The 21,463-nt window shown below is 40.7% G+C and overlaps 2 protein-coding genes across 2 annotated transcripts; both read right to left on the bottom strand.

The window, feature by feature from the left end:
- Nucleotides 1–613: 613 nt before the first annotated feature.
- Nucleotides 614–3,572, bottom strand: LOC145487827 (uncharacterized). The gene has a single exon (XM_081466623.1). The coding sequence runs from the start codon at nucleotides 3,570–3,572 to the stop codon at nucleotides 2,187–2,189; it is 1,386 nt and encodes a 461-aa protein (XP_081322749.1). The 3' UTR covers nucleotides 614–2,186.
- A 582-nt stretch (nucleotides 3,573–4,154) lies between these two features.
- On the bottom strand, nucleotides 4,155–5,961 carry LOC145487826 (uncharacterized). Its single transcript, XM_081466622.1, has 3 exons — nucleotides 4,935–5,961; nucleotides 4,619–4,730; nucleotides 4,155–4,402 (listed from the first exon to the last, which is right to left on the bottom strand). Exons 1-3 carry the CDS (start codon nucleotides 5,268–5,270, stop codon nucleotides 4,155–4,157), a joined length of 696 nt encoding a protein of 231 aa, XP_081322748.1. The 5' UTR covers nucleotides 5,271–5,961.
- Nucleotides 5,962–21,463: the final 15,502 nt, after the last annotated feature.

Here is a 21,463-nt window from a genome sequence, read left to right as displayed (position 1 = left end):
AAAATGATCCAAAGGACAATCAACAATGACATAGCTGGCAGAATTACAGATTCTTTAATCTCCTCAGTAGGATAGAACCGTAAAACTAGAAAGCAAATACATGACGAAATTCCATGAGAAACTGAACCGTTCGCGAGTACATGTGCAAGCCAAAATACAAGAAAATCTTACAACAATACAATAAATCAGAGTGAAAAACGAGTTACAAATACCTTTGTCCAGCGACGAAGGGCAATGAACTGGTCTTAAATCTTAAGAGCATGTCCACCAGAGGACCAGGCAGAGGTGATACATGCCATCTCACCAATTTCAGTGAAACTTTGCTAGATTGAAGGGCATACCCAATAACTCAAAAAGCCAAAACGGTTTCAAAATTGCAATTTTCCAGGGGGAGTTACACCACCCCCCTACTTTTTTCATATAAATTTCTTTAAATACTACACTAAATGAGGGTAAAAGTAGGGGGCTCTTAAACCTGAGCAATTCATCCAATTCAATTGTGGCTATACATGAGTGTAGATTAGTCCTACATGAGTTATGTACGGGAGTTTCATGTAATTTGATTGATTACCTGTCAATCAGTGTAAGCTAATAACTACCCATGTAAAATGGCATGGCAAAGTATGTTGATTTTGAGGCCAAATATCTCCTGTGGTCAAGTCCCTCCCAAAGAGATATCTATACCACGGTTCAGTTCCACCTTTGGTCTGTACGAATTATCAAAAAAAATTTTGGGACCTGCCATTTTTTGTTCGCAGATCGAGCTCAAACCCTGCACATCTTGCACAAGATTTTAGTTTAATGACTGACATCGTAAAAGTTCCTGCATAAACTGCAACCATAGATTAGCCATAACCCGAAGATGTAAGCTCAAATATTGAAAAGCAACGTAAAGACAATAAAGTTTGAAGTTCCAGTGAAGTTCTAATTGGTATAAAAACAGACAACCAAGTGCGGTTTCAGAACACTGATACAGCGGCTGTTGCGAGCCTTCAAATGCAGTTAAAAGTCTTTAGATAACAAATTTTCACTTGTTATACCTTCTCGTCTTCCTAATTCACTCTTCTTAAACTTGAGATTTTCTCTTGATAACATTATCGGTTCGCCGGAACACTCCATGACATTAACCTTCGTACACCATATTGAAACGATACGAATTAGTGCTTAGTAGCCAAGCTTTGAAATGTGGAGAGGAGTCTGGGCATCACAGCACACAAGAGGACACCTATTTACTTTAGAGGGATACTACGTACCATCAAGATCTTTGAACAACTACAGCAGGAGAAAAACTTCACACAGACGAGTAGTTGGATAATCCAATGGATAAATGTTGCTGTAAACGTGATAGCAGTCGCAGCTAAAAGAAGAACTAATAATGATAATTATTTACAATGCTAATAACTTTATCAAAAAGGATCAACAGTGCATTATAATTCTCAAATATTAAATATTTTAACGCTATTGCCAATGGTATTAATACCACTAAAAGTACTTACAATACTGATAAAGAAATAAAATTGGCTCAGCAATAATTACAGTACTCTTTTTCACTATTTACAATACTAACAAAGTTAGAGTTTTTACCTACATATTATTTCTGTACTGACTTTCAGGTAGATGATTTGAAAATAATTACACGAATTTCCACCAAAATTATTTACAAAATGGTACTAGAAGCTAGCACGAGAGGTGATTGTTGCTCACAGTGATTTTCTTGCGAAAAATTCTAAGGGATTCGTGTGAGGACTTGGCTGTCGCGCATATATTGCAAAAGGGCGTTGACAACTGCGAGGTAGTGTATTGATCTGTTGGATTCTAGAAGTCCGAGCCCACGTCTCTCTAACCTTAATCACCTCTACATAGCTGAATTGTAGCTTCCTCGCCTTGCCCACTCAGAAAACCCTACACCGAAAACATTTTGACTAAAATAACGCGAATATTGATGGTTGGGTCTCTAGTGTATGGCGTGACCAACTTTTGTGCCTTCTTGGTGATCGCTTAACAAACAGAGCTCTCGCTGCTTATTTACAACTTAAATGTTTAAAAGGGTAATAGGAAAAAAAACATGATACGAAAAAAAAGAAGAAAAAAAAGAAAAAAACTGGGAAACCGACAAATATGCAGAAAATGGAAGTGTTGATATTTATAATTTCGGAAAAAGTTATATTTATGACAGTTCAGTGTCACTACAATTCCAAATCGCGCCGGATCTGTTGCCTTGTCCGGATGGCAGTGGCCTCTGTTGTTAAATCATCGTCGTCATCTTCATCTTCATCGTCATCTGCATGGCGAGATTCTTCAACTGTATCGCGTAGCAGTCTACCAGTTCTATTGAGGTTTGATAGCCTGCTGAAATAGCGGGAAATCTGCACAGTTGTCAACCGCTCTTTTTTCTGGAATCTCTTCTTCCCGCTACTGTCTCGCAACCCCTTCATGCGCGTTGGTACATCTCCCGGATTAGCCTTGTGGCCTGTCTCTTCCCCCAGAAGGAACACCTCCAGCAAATAGTTTCTCACATTTTCGGAGAAGTTTACGGTATTTCTGACCTTTTTAAGGGCCCATCCTTCCTCTGCAGAAGGCATGTTTTGATTGTCAGGTTGGTCGGCAGTGGCTGCAGCCGAGGTGGAAGGCACAGATTGAAGATATCCACCAGCCAAGGACTGGCAGGTTTCTGCCCATTTGCGCTTGACCTGGTCATATTGAGTCTCCCGTTCAAGTCTTATAAGGTGCTTTCCCACATCGAGATGCCTCTGCAAAGCAGCAAATGACTGATACACTTTGATGCATCCTTCCTCGGGGCAAGCGAATGGGACCCTGTCTTCATCTTCTTCCCCTTCACACTGGGTGGCGGGATCTGGCTGAGAGGGGCTGGGTTCAACAGGAGATGGTAGTACAGGTCTGACCAGTGTCAAGGTTCCCACCTCCTCGTTTGGTCTTCCAAATGGTAATAAAATGATAAGATTTGTTGCCCCCTGTGGAGTACCCAACCGTGCTAGCATAGTTAGGGTGAAGAATTTTCCAGGTCCAATGTTGTACGCCCGCCATGCCCTCAGTCCTCTTTCCTCATAGGAAAAGTTGTTCAGGGACTGTACGCCTGTCATAGTGTGTTTGTGCATCGTCTGCAACATAGTTTGCACCTTACAGACCGACGCATAGCACCCCTTCACGCCGCCATGAGACTCGATTGCTTCCTTCATAGAAGCTGCCGTTTCCACATCGTTTCCCTCGTTCACAAATCGCCTAATGTGACTCTTTATTGAGGCGATCCGACAGTCACATATATCCTTTCCTGCCTGAGGCTCACTAAAGTCATAGTGTGCAACTCTAACTCCGCTGCGCTCCCCAAGGCTTGGTAACGAGAGCAACAGGAAAGCGGTGTGATAACACCCAGTGTTATCAGACTTCAGAAAGGCTTCTGTGAGGTGGGGCTTTAGTCCCTTCAGAGTTGCTAGAGTGTGCTCTAGGATAGATGCCACAGCAAACCAATTCTGGTTACAGTCATCAAAGAGGTGAATGAAGGTTCTTGTTTGAAAATAATTGCAAAAGAGTAGCTCATCATCTCTACCAAGCATGAGTCTGTTGCACTGTCACGATTGTGTAGTTATTACCGAGGCCATTTTCAGGCCTGGGCATTTGTTTGGATAAGCTTATCTCCCAAAGATTTTATTAGAAGCAAACAAGACAAAATGGAGCACCCTACCTCACTCGGAACTTATTCGAGTAAATAATGTGAGACGAGTACCTCAACTTCACTGCCAGTTTCATCTTTCGTGATTGCTACCGTCACATGCCAGGATTTTCCTTTTTTCCCAAACCAGTCTCTTTGGGTCTCTCTGAAACTGATGGGAAGGAACTTCATTGCCCAGTCCATGATTAGGAGAACTTGACTGGCTGATAGATGATCGACCACGAAGGATTTGGCTGCATCTTGGTGGACAGCTCGCACAATGTGCGCCTTCCACTCCTCTAGCTTAGGTAGAGCGCTCTCGATATCATAATTTAGCTCTTCTCGTCTGTCTGTATCACTGCGACATTGAAATGATAAAAGAAGAAACCACGTTGCTAATTTTTTCTTAAACCGAAGCCACTAGAATTTGAATTGTTCACGCATAAAATAGGGAAATAGGCTCTTCACATTTTACCTAAAATGTACATCAGAGGAGGACTGCTAGCTGGATATCGATGACTACATTCCTCAAGTCATCACAGCGATCACAGCAGATGTTGTGTTGGTGCTGGCATGTCCCACGATGATCACTCTGTCCACTGCTGAGGGCATACACACTACAATGGTCGGCACAGGGCTCCTCTTGGGAAATATGGATCTTGAAATCTGACTTGAGATATTGCTTTGCTGCTTTCAGCCGACGTTTGATGGAGCTTGATGTTTCATTGTCCAGACCTGAGGAAATGAAATAAAAGAAGTAACGAGATCCCACTTAATAGTTTCGACCAAATTTGAGCGGAAAGGTACAGCGAAGCTCAGTAAAAACAGGGGGAGTGTTTGTTTACGTCATATCCTGTCGTGATGGCGTTTTTGCTATTTGGATAGCAAATAACTACAAAAGAGAAAAAACCCACAACCAATCGTATGTGTTTCAAATATAACTTAGCTTACCATGCTGGTGCAACTGGTTAATGGTATCTTCAGGAGAGGCGAGGGTGTTCACACCGTCGGTTTGCCTACTGTCAAGGCCGGCCAGTAATTTCTTTTGTGACGCTGCGCATATCTGAAAAAAAGAGAGTTCATTATTTCACTTTCCGGTAAATCTATCGATCATTTATTGTGTTATGAGGCAAAAAGTGTAAGGAATGCCGTCAAATAGGGCAAGATGTGTCAACCAAATATTGCGCGTGAATCAAGAGGAGAGAAAATTTGGTAGTTAATGACATCTGTTATAGCCATAACTAACAACTGTCACAGAAAGGCTAACCTTGATGATGCTAAATAGTGTAGATCTTCTCAAGGGCTCAAATGCAGACTCAGCGCAGTATTTCAAGTACAACTGAACTAGGCGAGACGAGATGACGGTACGCACCACACTTGGAATTTCAATTTTCTCGCCAGTTGATAGTTTGAGATTTCTTGTCCCATACGCCACGTCTTGGAGGAATGAGGGGCTAGATATAAAATCCAGAAAGTGATCAACCTTAACAGGATCCAGACGCGTCCTCTGCAGCGTTGGTGGCTCGATAGGTTGACCAGGCTTGTTCTTGAAAGCATGCTTTCTTGCCTCATCGATCCTCCACTTGGTAAGGCCAGGGATCATCTGGAGCAATTCTGTTTTGGAATAGTCGCCTGCAAAAAGTGACAATATTTGCTGCCTGTTGTACCATGAGCCTGCCTCTTCATAGCACGTGACCAGTCTAGACACTAACGTGCCTTCTCCTGCATTTGAGACCCCTTGGATGTTTTCACGCCTGCTGCGCACCTGTTTGAAAAGCCACGTAGAGTTGCCTGGGGCTAAGGTGTCTAATACGACGTCAACTACCTGTTCAGCCTTCCTTCTGTAGTATCGCTGTGTGGAGGCAGAGATAGTCAGCACATCAGACTTGCACTGTGATCGTACAGGACTGACACTCCTGTCTGATGTTCTCCTAAGGAAGTTGTTCAGACTCTGTAGCTTGTGCTCAACCTGCGGAGTCAGCTGCCATTCCTGCAAGGTCTCGCCTTCTTGCGCTGACTCTTGAGAAGACAAGGAGAGCACCTCAGAGTTGTGCTCACTTGGCTGTAACAATAAAAATTTGAATAAATAATGCTCCTACACTAAGCATGAAAAAACAAACAAACAAACATAACCATTGGGAGATGGTTTGCAACAACGTCTTGCGCAACAAGGGCTTTGAGATCGTAGCAATCCCAAAACAAATATTGCAAATATACTTGCACACTTAACGATCATGATATTAGTAAGAGAAACTGTTCAAGGACATCTCAACAACGAGACTACATATTATAGGAGTCTCTTTTGTTTTAGCCGTGCCCATATAGTCCGTAGTTTTGTTTGCTTCATTGTGTATCTTTACAGCTGCCCTATAACATATCAGCTACAGCCAGTGAATAACAACTGAACAAAAGTGACATTCCTAAACTGTCCAGGAAAGGTCTGCGAGTGCTGCTGATCAAAGTAGTCAAAAGAACTAGCTTTAAAGTGGCAGAGGGGGCACAGGGCAGGGGGGCCAGGAGGCGGGAGAGCAGTGGGCGGGAGGCGACGCGTGCCACCAAAAGAGACGGTGATTAAGCGAGATTGAGAAACATTGCATAGTATGTTTCCATACAAGACGGGGATTAGGAACACAGGATACTATAAGTGGGATATTCAGACTCCCTGCCCCTCTCCCCCCACCACTGTTCTCATTGTCTCTCATTGCGCATATACTCATCTCTTCTACAGTTAATGAGCTGTGTAACCAAAGGCATGTATTCCTCATCTGCCTCTTCAAAAATCTCCTTTCAAAAATCGACTCGAAAATCTCTTGGAACCGTATCTACGTATAAAATACTCTTGTGTTACCATAACAAACTAATGGATAACCGAGTACACATGTGTAATACCTCACTTGATGGTTCTTCCGGTGGTAACAAGAATTGCACATGCGCTTGTGGATCAACAATAGTGCTGTCAACCTCCTCCATGGGTAGGTCTGCTGAACTTTGTTCCTCTCTCTGCTCCTGGGGCGGTGAAGCATTTGCTACGAATTTCATGGCAGTTTGATGTTTCCCACGACAAATTCTACAAATACCTGTGTTCATAGAATATGACATCATTATTTGTAAGGCCAGATTTTCTCCGCTTTCTCGAACACCGACTGGTAATCGAGCTTATAATTCTTGAAAACAAATCAAGGTAGGAATTCATACTTTAGCTGGATTCGAAGATAAAGAGACAAAGCATTTTACCTGCTCCAACTTGGACAACAACATTCCATTTACTCTTGATTTCCTTTGACATTCGCAGGTTAACACCCCTCTCCTTCTTACCCTTACGATTTCCATGGAGTGGATGCTGACATTTTATCGAGGCCTTGAACTTGACCCCTAACTGATCCCGGTGTTTTGGACAAATTTGTGAAGTCACGGCCGCCTTCATCAAACAACCCCACGCGTGCAAGAATTAGTTCTTTCTCAGAAGAGACACTTGTTTGGGATACAGAGATTTGTCGAAGATGAGCACTTATATCTCTAGAACAAGAGCTCAGAGGAAGAAGCTTGTTTCCTCGGGATGAAATATCGCAGTGAGAGTCACAGTGCGAGGCAAAGGAACAGGAAAGATTAGACATTGTTTCCACAACGTAAAGGTCACGAAGAAAATGGCTTCGTTGTGCCAAGGTCCCACTTTACAATCCCAGACAAAGTTGTTTACTTTTCAGTGTAGACGTAATTATTTGGCGCACGAAACATCACAGTTCATGTTTCGCTGAAGTTTTTAAACAATAAGTTCAAGAACAATTTCACAAAAATATATTTAATAATAGTCGTTAAGAAATGCTGTTAAAAAGAAAAAGGAAATGTACCTTGAAATAAACAAGGCGAGGAAGTGTTTTATTTAAGCTGAAAATGGACAGTAACTATGAATGTCCGTAATTTTCTGTCTCGGCTTATTGGAGTAATAGTTTTCTGAATTTTTTCAGGGAATGTCGGCTTAATTTCTTTATTCCAAGTTCAGGGTCATGAAATTGTTCTTGAACTTACTATTCAAAAACCTCGGTGAAACATGAACTGGGATATTTCGTGACGCCAGATAATTATCTTTGCACCAAAAAGTAAACAAAGCAAGAAACCTCGGCGCATCAATGAAAATGTTTACAGTATGAATAGTAATTTATTTCCCCCTTTCAATCATTTTTTTTGCCCGTCAGAAACGCGAATGTTTTCGTTTTATGCTGCGATGTTCTCAAGTCTCTCAGTGAACGTGCAAACGATATAATGCACGTGAAAATTATCGCTTGGCTCATACACGTTATGTATGCGTAATAACACTGTGCGGTATTGAAAAACAATTTTTTTCCTTGGGTAAGTCGGCCTTAATGTATATTTTTCTTTCATTATCATTTCCAGTGAATTTTAGAGGGGGTCGGTAAGGGGGGTAAGAAGGGGGTCAGTTGACCAGGGGTCAGTGTTTTGTCGTAGCCCCTCTATTACACGTTGTGATTCCCAGACTCCTTTCCACATTTCAAAGCTTGGCTACTAAGCACTAATCCGTATCGTTTCAATATGGTGTACGAAGTTTGATGTCATGGAGTGTTCCGGCGAAGCGATAATATTATCAAGCGAAAATCTCAAGTTTAAGAAGAGTGAATTAGGAAGACGAGAAGGTATAACAAGTGAAAATTTGTTATCTAAAGACTTTTAACTGCATTTGAAGGCTCGCAACAGCCGCTGTATCAGTGTTCTGAAACCGCACTTGGTTGTCTGTTTTTATACCAATTAGAACTTCACTGGAACTTCAAACTTTATTGTCTTTACGTTGCTTTTCAATATTTGAGCTTACATCTTGGGGTTATGGCTAATCTATGGTTGCGGTTTATGCAGGAACTTTTACGATGTCAATCATTAAACTAAAATCTTGTGCAAGATGTGCAGGGTTTGAGCTCGATCTGCGAACAAAAAATGGCAGGTCCCAAAATTTTTTTTGATAATTCGTACAGACCAAAGGTGGAACTGAACCGTGGTATAGATATCTCTTTGGGAGGGACTTGGCCACAGGAGATATTTGGCCTCAAAATCAACATACTTTGCCATGCCATTTTACATGGGTAGTTATTAGCTTACACTGATTGACAGGTAATCAATCAAATTACATGAAACTCCTGTACATAACTCACGTAGGACTAATCTACACTCATGTATAGCCACAATTGAATTGGATGAATTGCTCAGGTTTAAGAGCCCCCTACTTTTACCCTCATTTAGTGTAGTATTTAAAGAAATTTATGTGAAAAAAGTAGGGGGGTGGTGTAACTCCCCCCGGAAAATTGCAATTTTGAAACCGTTTTGGCTTTTTGAGTTATTGGGTATGCCCTTCAATCTGGCAAAGTTTCACTGAAATTGGTGAGATGGCATGTATCACCTCTGCCTGGTCCTCTGGTGGACATGCTCTTAAAGGATCCAAGGAAAAAATGATCTATTTGTCACAAACGAGCAAGATAACTTCGATTACCTTACATCTGGCGTTAGCAAGCACACGTGTTTTTGCCGAGCGTGCACTAAGAACCTTGGGAATTTACCCAAGCGTCTTTTCGGCTTAACGTTAGTTACAAGCATGGTATTTTTTCTTAGCTTGTGGAAGGAAAACGGCTCTCATCTTCTTATCAACTAAACTTGCCAGTCCTCCACCTGTTACTGACATAACTCTTGTCAGTTGTGAAACATGCTGGGTTGCTGTTTTCTTGTTGTTTTGTTTGCCATCAGGGAACACCAGCCAGTCACAAAATTGTTTGACAAAGGACTCTCAAATGACCAGATCAATTTGCTGGCAAAAGGGCTCAAATTTATCCCAACACCCGTGACAAAACAAACACAAATAAAGCATCAAATCTTGCGTGACTTTGATCAGTATGCAAGAAGAATGCGCCTCATGTACATATTTCACGGGCAAAACAACGAACCACATCCTTTCCACGTAAAATCTACATGGGAACCACCAATACAACAATCAGTTGCCCTTGAAAGCTACCTAGAAGAGGTGAAGAGTGAACTTGCAGACTTAAAACTCACAAAGCCTAAAAATAATCTATCACCCGCGGAACGCGCGGCTCTCAAAGCCTTAAAGCGTGACAGCGGAATTAATATTAAAAAGGCAGACAAAGGAACAACCACTGTTGTGATGAATACAGAAGAAAAAACAAGAAGGTCAAATCCACCTAGACAACATAAACCACTACAGGCCTCTTGAAACACCCATGGTAATTTATACACAACATAGGGTTGAACAACTCATCAACGAGCTCTACCGTAGAAACCACATAGACGAAATCACTAAAAAATGGCTTTGTGAAACACCAAAACCGCCTCGCATTCCAGAATTCTACACCCTTACTAAAATACACAAACCAACCCCGGTCGGTAGACCAATAATATCAGGGTGTGAAGGCCCAACAGAGAAATTATCATCATTTGTTGACAAACTACTTCAGCCTATTGCAAAACAACAGAAGTCTTATCTCAAAGATTCAACAGACTTCATTAATTTCATAGAAAAAACGAAAGTCCCAGCGGACGTTATACTTGTTTCAATGGACGTAACGAGCCTCTATACGAACATACCACAAGAGGAGGGAATCCAAATGGTATGCAGAGCATACAAAACATTCTATGTAAACAAACCTCCTATCCCAACACCACTACTAGAGCAATCGCTAAGGCTAATTCTACAGGAAAACTCATTCCAGTTCGCTAGAAAAAACTACCTCCAAATACATGGCACAGCCATGGGCACAAAGATGGCAGTAGCATTTGCTAACATCTTCATGAGTAAGGTAGAAACAGAAATCCTAAGCCAAAGCGCATTTCAACCGCTCGTCTGGAAACGATATATAGATGACATATTTTCACTCTGGACTATAAACAGGGATGAAATATTACAGTTCATTGAACAAGCAAACAACCACCACCCGACAATAAAATTCACGGCTGAGGTTTCTGAAACGGAAACGACATTCCTGGATACGAACATTTCTAAAGGCGAAAGATTCAAAAAAGACTCAGTTCTTGATGTGCGTACCCACTTCAAGCCTACTGAAACGTTCCAATAGATACACTTTACTTCATCCCACCCACCGGGAGTTAAAAAAGGTTTCATCAAAGGAGAGGCTTTAAGACTTCTCAGAACGAACTCTTCTAAGAAAATATTTGAAGAGAAAATCAAAACCTTCAAGTCACACCTTATTGAGAGAGGTTACCCAGAGAATCTTATTCAAGCAACCCTCTCTGAAGTGAACTTTGAAGAGAGGAAACTAGCCCTCCAACCAAAACAGAGAGAAAACAATCGAATCTTGCCTTTTGTCACACAATATCAACCATCAGTGCCAAACCTAAAACAAATCCTAATGAAAAAATGGCATTTAATAGAACAACAACCATTACTGAGCGACATCTACAAGGATCCGCCCCTCGTTTCATACAAAAGAAGGCGTTCGCTCAAAGATATACTTGTGAGAGCCAAACTATAAAAGGCTAAAACACACGCTTGAGAGTCGTGCAGGCCTGTCAACCCCATTTTACACAACTATACAAGATCAAAGTTCAGTCATTCTGGTCAGCTCGCTCCTGTCCAGATATGTAGCCAGTTATCTCATGGGTTTGGAATTCCGATCTTATCCTGTGATAGATTCCTGAGGGCAAAGGTCTCGTGTTTTCCCATTCCATAGGGCCAAACAACCACCTAGCCAATGAGCGATGGGCCACAGCTCTGAGAAACCTGAGGATTATAAGATATTTACTAGGTTCAGTAAACACACGGCTAAAACAGCAATGTAGAATTAAAACATGTGTAGGATTCCATGTGCGAATTTTTATTTTAGCTTGCCATTTATGTATGCAAATTAGGACTATTTAAACACTACGGTTTCCTAGTGCGCCAATCTTTTCAACGTTTTCTCTAGCTTCAAGTTAATACTGTTGCGGAATCTATACTCTACCTAACTTCAGTCAGGAAACATTTGTAAGTCTTTATATTCTGTCCTGTATTTTTCATAACGTTCAGCTCTTCTTCACATGTACTATTCATTATTTTTCTAGTTGAACCTCGCTCGCTCTATCTTTCAGTTCTCAACAGGCTCCTCAAGTCTCTTCAACAGAGCGTGAGTTCGAAATCTCTAGACGTAGCATCAGCAAGAACTGTAAGCTACAACATGCTGATTATGGACATGTTTTGTGTTGGACTTCAAGTAAAGAGGTTCACATGTAAGCTCTTCTAGTTTAGCATATTTCAACTCTATTTCATCGTACTCACTTATTTTGAACTGCATCATTCTTTCTTCGATAATGTCGCCCATCTTTATCACGAAGAAGTGGTCCAACTTGCTCAAGAACAGTACGGTTTGTTAATTTTTAGTTCCAGAAAATATCCATACCCCCCCATGGAGGGTCACGGAAATTCAAGGGGTAGGGGGGTCTGAAAGAGGTGAATTTCCAAAGGGGAGGGGGGCTCTTCAAGGAGTTTTCTTTCCAGTGGGTCTGAAATGCAATTGAATGAACATTACCATACTTTCTCAATTGATTCAGGTAACCAAACCAAAAGAAATGTTCCATCTCTTGAAAAATAAATGTTAGACTCTTTGTCATATGTTTCTTCACATGTTTCTTCTGACATTGTACAACAGACAGCAATCGTGAGTATAGTGATTGTTGGACGTCAAGTTGAACAAAATGCCGACGAACAGGTGCAGCAATACACGAACAATGAAGTTGATGATATTTTCTACTTTGGAGATCGTGCTGTATTTAACTAAATGCAGCTCAGATGCTTTTTCCAGCTTTAATCATGCCATCAATTAAATGTGATTTGTACTTTGTTTATTTCGTTTGATACTTGTACAAAATTATTTCCAGCTTTGGACTTGCCATAATGAGGTTATCACATATTTTTTATTGTTGTTCGTGTAGTTAATAATTTGCTTTAAGTGAGCAAAGTGGAGTCAAAGCCATTTGTCTTGAACTATATAAGTAAGCGTGGACAGTGAGGAGTGTTGTAATTGGGGCGGTAGCTGAGATTTCATTTGGTCATTTATAAACCGACTGAACAATATGTGTTTCACGTATGAAATGTATGACAATTCAAAAAACTAAGGCATAAAATGAATTTAGTATCATTTACAAACTACAGAGACAAAGTGTATGACTTAATTGTTGTATTCCTTTGGTGAAAGAAAAATAAAGCGACATTTAGGAAAGTAATTCAATATGTTGTTTTTACCATGCATAAACTAAAACTTCGACTTGGTTATTTGAAAGAGCTTAATGTACGTTCCGAGATTCTTATACGAAAACTTCCTGTAATGAAGAAAAAGTCAGCTGCTATGCCATTTGGGAGTGAAGCTCTTCTAAGTCAGTTGTTTATTAGTTTAAACTCCGGTTTAAACATTTTAACATGACAGGAAGGAATGCGCCATGTCTGCAGTCTACCGTGAAAAAGTACGTCTTTGTCTACAATGTAACTATAAACAGCTGAAGCTAAATTTTATTACAATTAATGAGTTAAATCTTGTTTTTTTTATGGATATGGAATTTCCGAGGGGTAGGGGAGGCTCTAGTAAAAAAATTGTGGAAATTCCAGGCAGTGGGGGGAGTACTGTGAAGCCCCCTGGAACGGAAAATCCTGGGGGGTGGGGGGTCAAACTGGAAAAAACCCTCTGTGGCAGGTATGGATATTTTCTGGAACCACGCAATGGAGAAAAGTCAGGATTGTTCAAAATGCATTCCGCATCAAGACCGATAAATGTAAACTTCCCTCTCGTCCGAAGTATTTCGTAACAGCATCTAAATTCACGCACCCCAGCTAAGTGTATCACACTGCAATTTCCACACGTACACCTGTAAACAGAAATGTTTAGACTTGAGCCAAAGTTAAATCGAAAAAATAAAATATCACCATATTCCAAAACAGACAGCAAAATACCATCTTCATCTTCTTCTTCATCTTTGCTGCTGCCATTGTTGTTGCCGTCTTCACTGGAAGCCAAGGGCTCACCTTGGTATGGCGCCAAATTGTCATTAAATATATAATAATGTTCTCCATGACTGCTGCAAACGTCTTCGCTCCCTTTGGAAGAAGATTCACCCATAGAAAGCTCATTTTCAGACATTATGGTGGACCATATAAATACAAACAATGTGAGAGAAAAGACCCGCGGTAGTGAGATGAATACAAACAGTGACGTCAGCAATCGTTTTCATTCGGTCCCAGGGCCTGAACATGTATTGAAGCAAAAATGCGGTTTTCAACCCTAAAAAACAACTTTCCCCTTTTTCTGGCGAAAATGAATCAGCCCACGATAATCAGCGTGTTTCAAACTACAAAATTATGCAAAAATCTCAGATATGAAAATTTCCTTTTAGTGGCACTTTAACGACCAGTTTACCACTAAATTTCCCACGTGTACAATACTGCGCTGCACTTTTAGGCAAAAGAATGCCCACGGGTGACTCAAACAATTCGAAAATGAAAAATATCACCTAGGATATCACCTAGCCGTTTTTAATTTAAGCACTTAAATCTAACATTAAGGGCATTTTAAACATGTTGCACCATTGCTATGGTAATCTGTCATGCCATGAAGATTACCACAACTAGTTCACCAATGATTCTGCACTTGTGTGATACTAACATTATAGCATCAAAGTGAAGAATGATCATCACAATAAATTTTCCAATTTAAGCAATTGGAAAGAAGATGCCTGAAAAAATCAGGGCTTCAATGGGATTCGAACTCGTGACCTCTGCAATACCGGTGCAATGCTCTACCAACTGAGCTATGAAGCCACACATTGGGAGTGAGGTCAATTAATTGAGTTCATATCTTCCCGTGAGGAGTGAAATGATGTGAAGTATATATGAAATAATTCATATTTGAACTGCGGTTGTAGATGAAAGTGAAGAATGATCATTGCAGTAAATTTTCCAATTTAAGCAATTGGAAAGAAGAAGCCTGAAAAAATCAGGGCTTTTTTTTACTTGCACATGGATTTCGTGAACACATTTTACAGTCGGGATAAATTGCAAAATGGAATCATTACGAATGTGATCTATGACATACTAGAAAGTGTTTTCACCAGTTGTTTCCTGGTGATTCTGAACAAATACACCTTCGATACATCATCTAGGGAAATGTTTTATTTGTTTCATGAAATGACGGGTTCAGTTGAAGCATTAAAGACTTTGTTCCTTAATGTAAGAAAGTAAGATTATGCATTTAAATGTATGTGCATTGCACTACAACATTTCTCAAGTATGAAATTTAACCCTACTCCCAGTCAATGTGACCCTGTAATGTCTTGCTGACACTTGATGCCACATGCTCTTGCATAATAACATAATATATGGATCGTACCCTTCTCGGCATGCTACTCTATTCAGCATTTACAGGTACCCAGTCAAATTCTATATGACGGTGAGTAACTTATCTAAGATAAAAGGCTCTGATCTGATTTTCTTCCGTTCATCAAGAGAATGTTGCCTTAAAAGGAGTTTGATTTGCAATAATGCTATCGACAGAACTTTGACTCACCTCTGTTGATGACCCTATTGAGACTATGATCCTACTGAGTCTTTATCTCCTCTAAATAAGAACTTGCAGGGGTTCTGCCATGACCACCACTCTGGCTAAAGTGGCCATGACCACACACTTCTACCAGATGGGACCTTGTAGGGCTCCATGTGCTTCTTGGGGTCACTTTGTTACTGAGCCTACGCAACTTTGTTCACTCCTCTACTTCTTTGTTAAGCTCATCCCCAAATAAGAAAGATGACTCGGTTGCACAACGAAGCGTACTGCTTATTTAAATCGGGATGAATGAAATCCCTCTGTTTAATGACTACCTCCCTATTTGACAACAGCAAGAGGACTGCACCATGGGTAAGAACATTCTGCTCTCCACTTGAGCTATTGTATGTCTGGAGTACAGCATATAGACCAGACAACAGCAAAGACTGCGCCTTTTGAAACACTGAGTCGTTTTTAGTCTCCTGGCATAACTGTTGCCAAATTTGTTTATTTATTGTAGGAGCAACCAAGTTAGTACAGTTTTCAGGCCTAAGGTATTTGCTTTGGACCTTGGCTAACTTGATTTGGTGGCCACTGGGTTTGCTTGAGCTTGTGCACCCTCAGTCTCAGACTCTACATTGTACGTGTACATTAACCAAAATATCCTTTCTGGCACCGTCCAAGAGCTCAGCAAGGATTGCTTCCAAACTCCAAAGTCTCAGGTAGGCCAAAAATGTCTGGATTCTCAGAGTCATCTGCGTTAGTCTGTTCATTCATTGTCTAAGAATAAGATGGAAAACAAATAAACCAAGCTTATTTGCAGAACAAAATGGCACACTTGTCCACCACATGGTTATGGGCCGGTTAAAATAAACAGCTAAGAATTGATTCCAAACTTGATGGAAATGTTAATACAAACAGTAGGCCGTGAAAACACAAAAGATTAGGCCATGAAGAGGTATAAAACAACTTATACCAGGAAGAAACATGACCCAGGACACATCTTGAAGTCGTCTGTTTGGCTAAGCACTGTGACATGCCACAACAACTGAGAAATTCAGGCTATAAAACCTGAAGGGACTTGGTGGAACTCATCCACCCAGAAGAAGAAAAAAACAACAAGAAAACAGATGAACTTACTGTGACAAAAGCGGTTGAAAAACACAAAGCTTGAAGAGCTCCTAACCACACAACCAAACCCACGGCAAACGATCTGTGCACTGACCTACAGCAGTGCATGCAAATCTTATGGGAACCTGGATGTGTGTAATGATGTGGTAGAATCTCAGTTCAGTGACATCAAAATTGCCACTGTTTACAGGCAATCCATTATTCAAGTTCAGTGGCTCATGGCCCCTTTGATTATGGTCAAATGGTCATCCTGCAGGGATTTGCTAAAAACTAACATTAGCTGCGCAGCAAGCATGCAACATAGCTGCCTTAACTGTTAGAAAAATCAACAGTCCTAGCCCTGTCTCCTTGCACGACTTAGTAAACTCAGGAATTCGTCTTACATTCTTAGTCTCCTTAAGGTATACACCATCAAGTTTGACCTTAAATCATGGTGATACTTTGGATCTAAATTATCAAGCAGCCTCCTGGACTGAATCAGATCCTCAGCCAACTTATCTTAAGCATAGTTTTTATCTGTACAATTTATATACAGTTTGTATACTCTTATAGATTCTGGGATATTCATAGTAGTTATAGCAAAGGTTCTTTGCTGTAAACCCTGGTGAGTCGCACTGGCTATCCCCGCAGACCACAACGCCTTTGCATTCGGTAGAAGGTGGAACCAGAAATGATTGACAGACTCAGGAATTTTTCCATTTTTTCTATCTTAGCAAAGCTATTGCCAGACAGAATAAGTGATGTTCCAGCCTGTAAATTGTTAGCTTTCATTTCATTAACCTCATGCAAAGAGAAAGGTTGTTACCATTTACTCAGAAAAACCGGTTGGCTGACAGTTGTAGTAATTGGGATGCGTCAAATCCCAAATGGGATGCACTCATTCCTTTTTCACAACTTTTTCCTGGAAGGTAGGAACTGTAGAGTGAGCCTGGAACTAGTTGGGGTTCAAGATGATGGTTGGAAATGCTGCTGTTGTACAAAATGCTTGATGAATCCATCAAAGAAAAATTACTAAATGAGGGTGAGGGTGACATTAATTTGATCAGAGCAATTATAGCTGAGCTTTGGCAGCCAAAAGGGCTGCCAAGCGGTGCACCATATTGATATAGGAAAGTACAGGAAACCCATAAATTTATTTTCTCGTGGCTATCATGGCTAGCGGTATTGCTCACGGGCAAGTACACATAACCACTACGATGGTTGAGTTGTGCAAGATGGCAGCCATACTGCAACTAATGGGTTGACGGTGACACAAAAGCCTTGTTTTATAGCGTACTTCTTTGATATTGGACATCCATGTTATGGTCAATTCACAACTGTCAAATCAAGGTATCTGCTGACCAGTATCATGTGACCATATTGCAGGCTCAAGTTTAGAGCTCATTGAGGTCATGTGTTTTTTTAAGCTGACTGCTGACCAAGTGCTAGTTTTCGGTTGGATCGTGGGCTCATGTCAGGTTAACTTGTTATAAATAGTTGTTTAGAAGCCGGTTAAAGTTAACCCAGGATTAAAAGTTAACTTAAGTATAAATTTTTCTTGTATACAAATGTTTTCCACTGCTTTTGTTTTGGGTAGTTTGGGATTAATCAAACTTTATTGAACTTTGAAATACCCAGCCCAGGAGCTCCGCTTTTGGGCTTGGCTAAATTTATATATTACCATTCATGAGGAGGGGTCTAAGGAGAAATGCATTTCATCGAGGTGGTAGTGCTCATTAATTCACTAGATGAATTTAGAGGGCACTTTCAGATGACGAGAAACACTTTTGAGTTGCCAAGTTGCCAAGTAGTCAAGAACTGGCGACAGCAGGGTCAATTCCTCATGGACATAGCTTTGGGAGAAAGGGAATTCCTCTAGTAAAACAGGTTTTGATATTCATTTGACTCATCTGACACCTGGAAGTAGTGAGATCCGTTTCAGACAGATTCAGTGTAATGCTCAGTAGCTTGGAGAGAATCCTCAAAAGAGTAACAGAAGCTATTATTGCTTTTAAGGTTACTTCAAACCTTCGTGGGAGTCCTCCAGAAAAAATTTCGTACGTGCACTGTTTTCAAGGAAACCCCCACAAACTATATATCAACAGAAAGGTTATAAAATGTAGAATTCAATAAAATTATGTTTTGTTTTAGATTTTGCTTTCCAAAGGCGGCAGAGGCTGTCAACTCTAAAATGACCGACTGACGTTCCAGCGAATTAATCGAGTATCAAATGCAATCACTCATACAAAATAACTGTGCATTGTTAATCGCAAAGCATCAATCTCCAAAAACATGTCAGCATTTTGTTTTATTTCTATTGGTTATTTTAAAACCATCAAATCTGTATACCCTATTAACTCATTTAAAGAGAAGGGATTCTCTCGAAGAACGAGTGCGAGTTTTCGCCTTCTAAACATTTATAAACATATCATGCCTTCACAGAGGAATGTGTCAACTTGAAAAGCCACAAGCCAATGAAATAACAGAACCCCTAGTGTTCACAGTATGCACACTTGTGCTTCATGGACATTAATTTTCTTGACGACAAAAAATCGACCAATGTAGCCCCGCGAAGGTTTGAAGTAACCTTAAGATGGGAATACATCTGGTGGCTGAGAGGTAGGTGGGCTCCTTTCAAGTGGAATTAAAATGATTAGTCTCTGGCTTAGAGTTTTATCCCATCATTAAATTTTTTTCTAACAGAGGACAAGATGCAAGTCATCGTGCAGAATTTCAAACTACAAACACTTCCTGGAATTCCAATAATGGGTTATTCCAGAAAAAATCCACACTCCCTGACAGATGGGCACATTTTTTAACCCTCCCCCTCCCACCTGGATTTTTTGAAGCACTAGACACCCCCTCCAAAAAAGACCCCTTTCTGCCACAGTCAGGATAGGCGAGGTATTTGTAGAAGAGTGTCAATCATTGCGTGGGACTGTGACGGTGAAATATTCCTTTTGTGGCTCATTTTTAATAGTCTTTCTCCACGTCATCTTCGCTGCCTTCCTGCTCTGAAGTGGAGCCTTCCAGGCCATCCTCACGAATTTCTTCATCCATCCTTGGAACCTTTTGCGTTTGCTCATCATTCTATGCCGATTACCTCCTTTTGTGAACTTTGTTTAGTTTACCTTTTCTTGCTCAAGTTTTCCCATATGTTCTTTGGCCATATGCAGGTAATTCTGGAGAACCTCTCCATTTTTTAATTTATGCTCTCTTTGCAAATGGCATCTAAGGAGGTGGGTTTTGAAGAGGCACCCTTCGAACGAACACCACATTAATTTTTAAATCAAGTCTGTGTCCAGCTTTGCTTGTCTGCCCTTGTCCTGTTCTCTTTCCTTCCAATTTCGTGATAGAAATGAACTTAGATACCACTTCTTGCCCCAATTTATGAATTTCAGGCAGGTTCCTAAGCAGGTTTGGGCCTTCATAGTCCCACCTCCAGATAGGGCACTTCTTGATAGCGTGATGATGCAGCTTCTTTTTCTGCTCCTCACCGGCCTGCTTGCTGGCCACACTCTTTTCCTGCTTTTGCGTCAGGCACTTCTTGACAGAGTGATGACCCATCTTCTTTAACTTCTCCTTGGTTGTTTCAGTGGCCTTTGTGTCATTATGCCTCTCCTCCTGCTGCTGGATGCTGATTCTGTTCTCCTATGTTTGGCTTATGTTTGCCTCAACTGGGACTGGTTTTTCTATCAATGGCAGTCGTTCACGTTGTTCTGCCATTGTCTTTTTTGGTGTAGGGAGGATTTTGACATTGCAAGATCCTTGGTCTTTGGTGTGATTTACTCTGGTCTAGGTCAGCAACTTTTTCTTTGCTGTTTTTGCCGCCATCATCACTGTCGTTGTTACTGCTGCCATCTTCATCACCTCTTTGTTGACCTTCTATCTTCTTACAAGTTTTTCTCGTAACTGTTTAAGGCTCGGTTTGTGCACCAACAATCCTCTGGCTACATTCTGTCTATTGTTGGGTACATCTAATTTTGTCTGACTTTTCATTTCTGCTAGGTACTGTGTGTAGGCCACGATGGATTTTCCAATAGCAACTGCTTATCCCCAAGGTAGTTGCAAACAGCTGCGCAGTCCTTTGCTCTTCAAAAGTGCAGTTTTAATTTATTCAAGTTCGCAACTTCCTTTATGACTCTAATCTGTATGTTTAGCAAATCTTGAGAATATCCAACACAGCTTGCAAGGAATAGCCATTCCTCCTCATGGGCCTTAAGAGTGCTTCCTTTTCCCAGTTACTTTGCAGGAAATTTCACCGCCATTTTCAATAAAATAGGCTGCAATTCCGCTGAATTCCGCTGGCAAATGTCCGACAATTTTCTTCTCATCGATGCCAAGTCCTAAATAAACAGCCACTGCAAACTTGTTTTCTTCATTTGATGCTTCTCCATCAGTTAATCACAAATCGCTGATTTTGGGTTTCGAACTGCTTCCATAAACATGATAACCTCTGATTTCACTCTCCATTTCATAAGTGCGTGTAGCTCCACTCATTTCTCCTCTTTAATTTGTGAACTGTGGCTTCTAATTTAGGAAGAGATCATTCACATTCAATTCACATAATGCGACGTGACAGATGACTCACACATACTTGCTGTAACCATAGTAATGCACAATTTCTTATCCAATCAAGTCTGATCGCATCAAACTTCAAAGGCCATGTTTACATTGTGTGAAAGTAAAATGTGAAGTCATTTCAAGCAAATCATGGAACCAAAAGGTTCTTCCAGGATATCGTATACAGCACACTTCAAACATACCGTTGTTACTTATGCCACAGAGAAAGGAAATCAAGCAGCAGCACGCTAGTTCCAAGTTGACGAGAAGAACATTAGAAGGTGGCAATCACAACAAGAAAAATTGAAAGGTCATCGTTGTGACCAGAAAGCGGCACACTATTGCCCAGCAGAATTTCCTGAATTGGAGAAAGAACTGAAGGAATGCATTGACGAGAACAGAGAGGCTGGTATTGGAATTTCCACCACGGTTATCCATCTAAAAGCAAAATTAATAGCTTTCAGAAACATTGCTTAGAGTGAGTTTAAAGCTTCGGTACATTGGTGTCATTGCTTCATGGATCAGCATGACTAGTCGATTTGCCGGAGAACAACAATTTCACAAAAACTGCCTGAGAACTTTGAGG

Source organism: Orbicella franksi, chromosome 5 (assembly GCF_964199315.1).
Source record: "Orbicella franksi chromosome 5, jaOrbFran1.1, whole genome shotgun sequence".
Lineage (NCBI taxonomy): Eukaryota > Metazoa > Cnidaria > Anthozoa > Scleractinia > Merulinidae > Orbicella > Orbicella franksi.
Note: the sequence above shows the minus strand (reverse complement) of the source record. Positions and strands in the feature narration are given on the sequence as shown.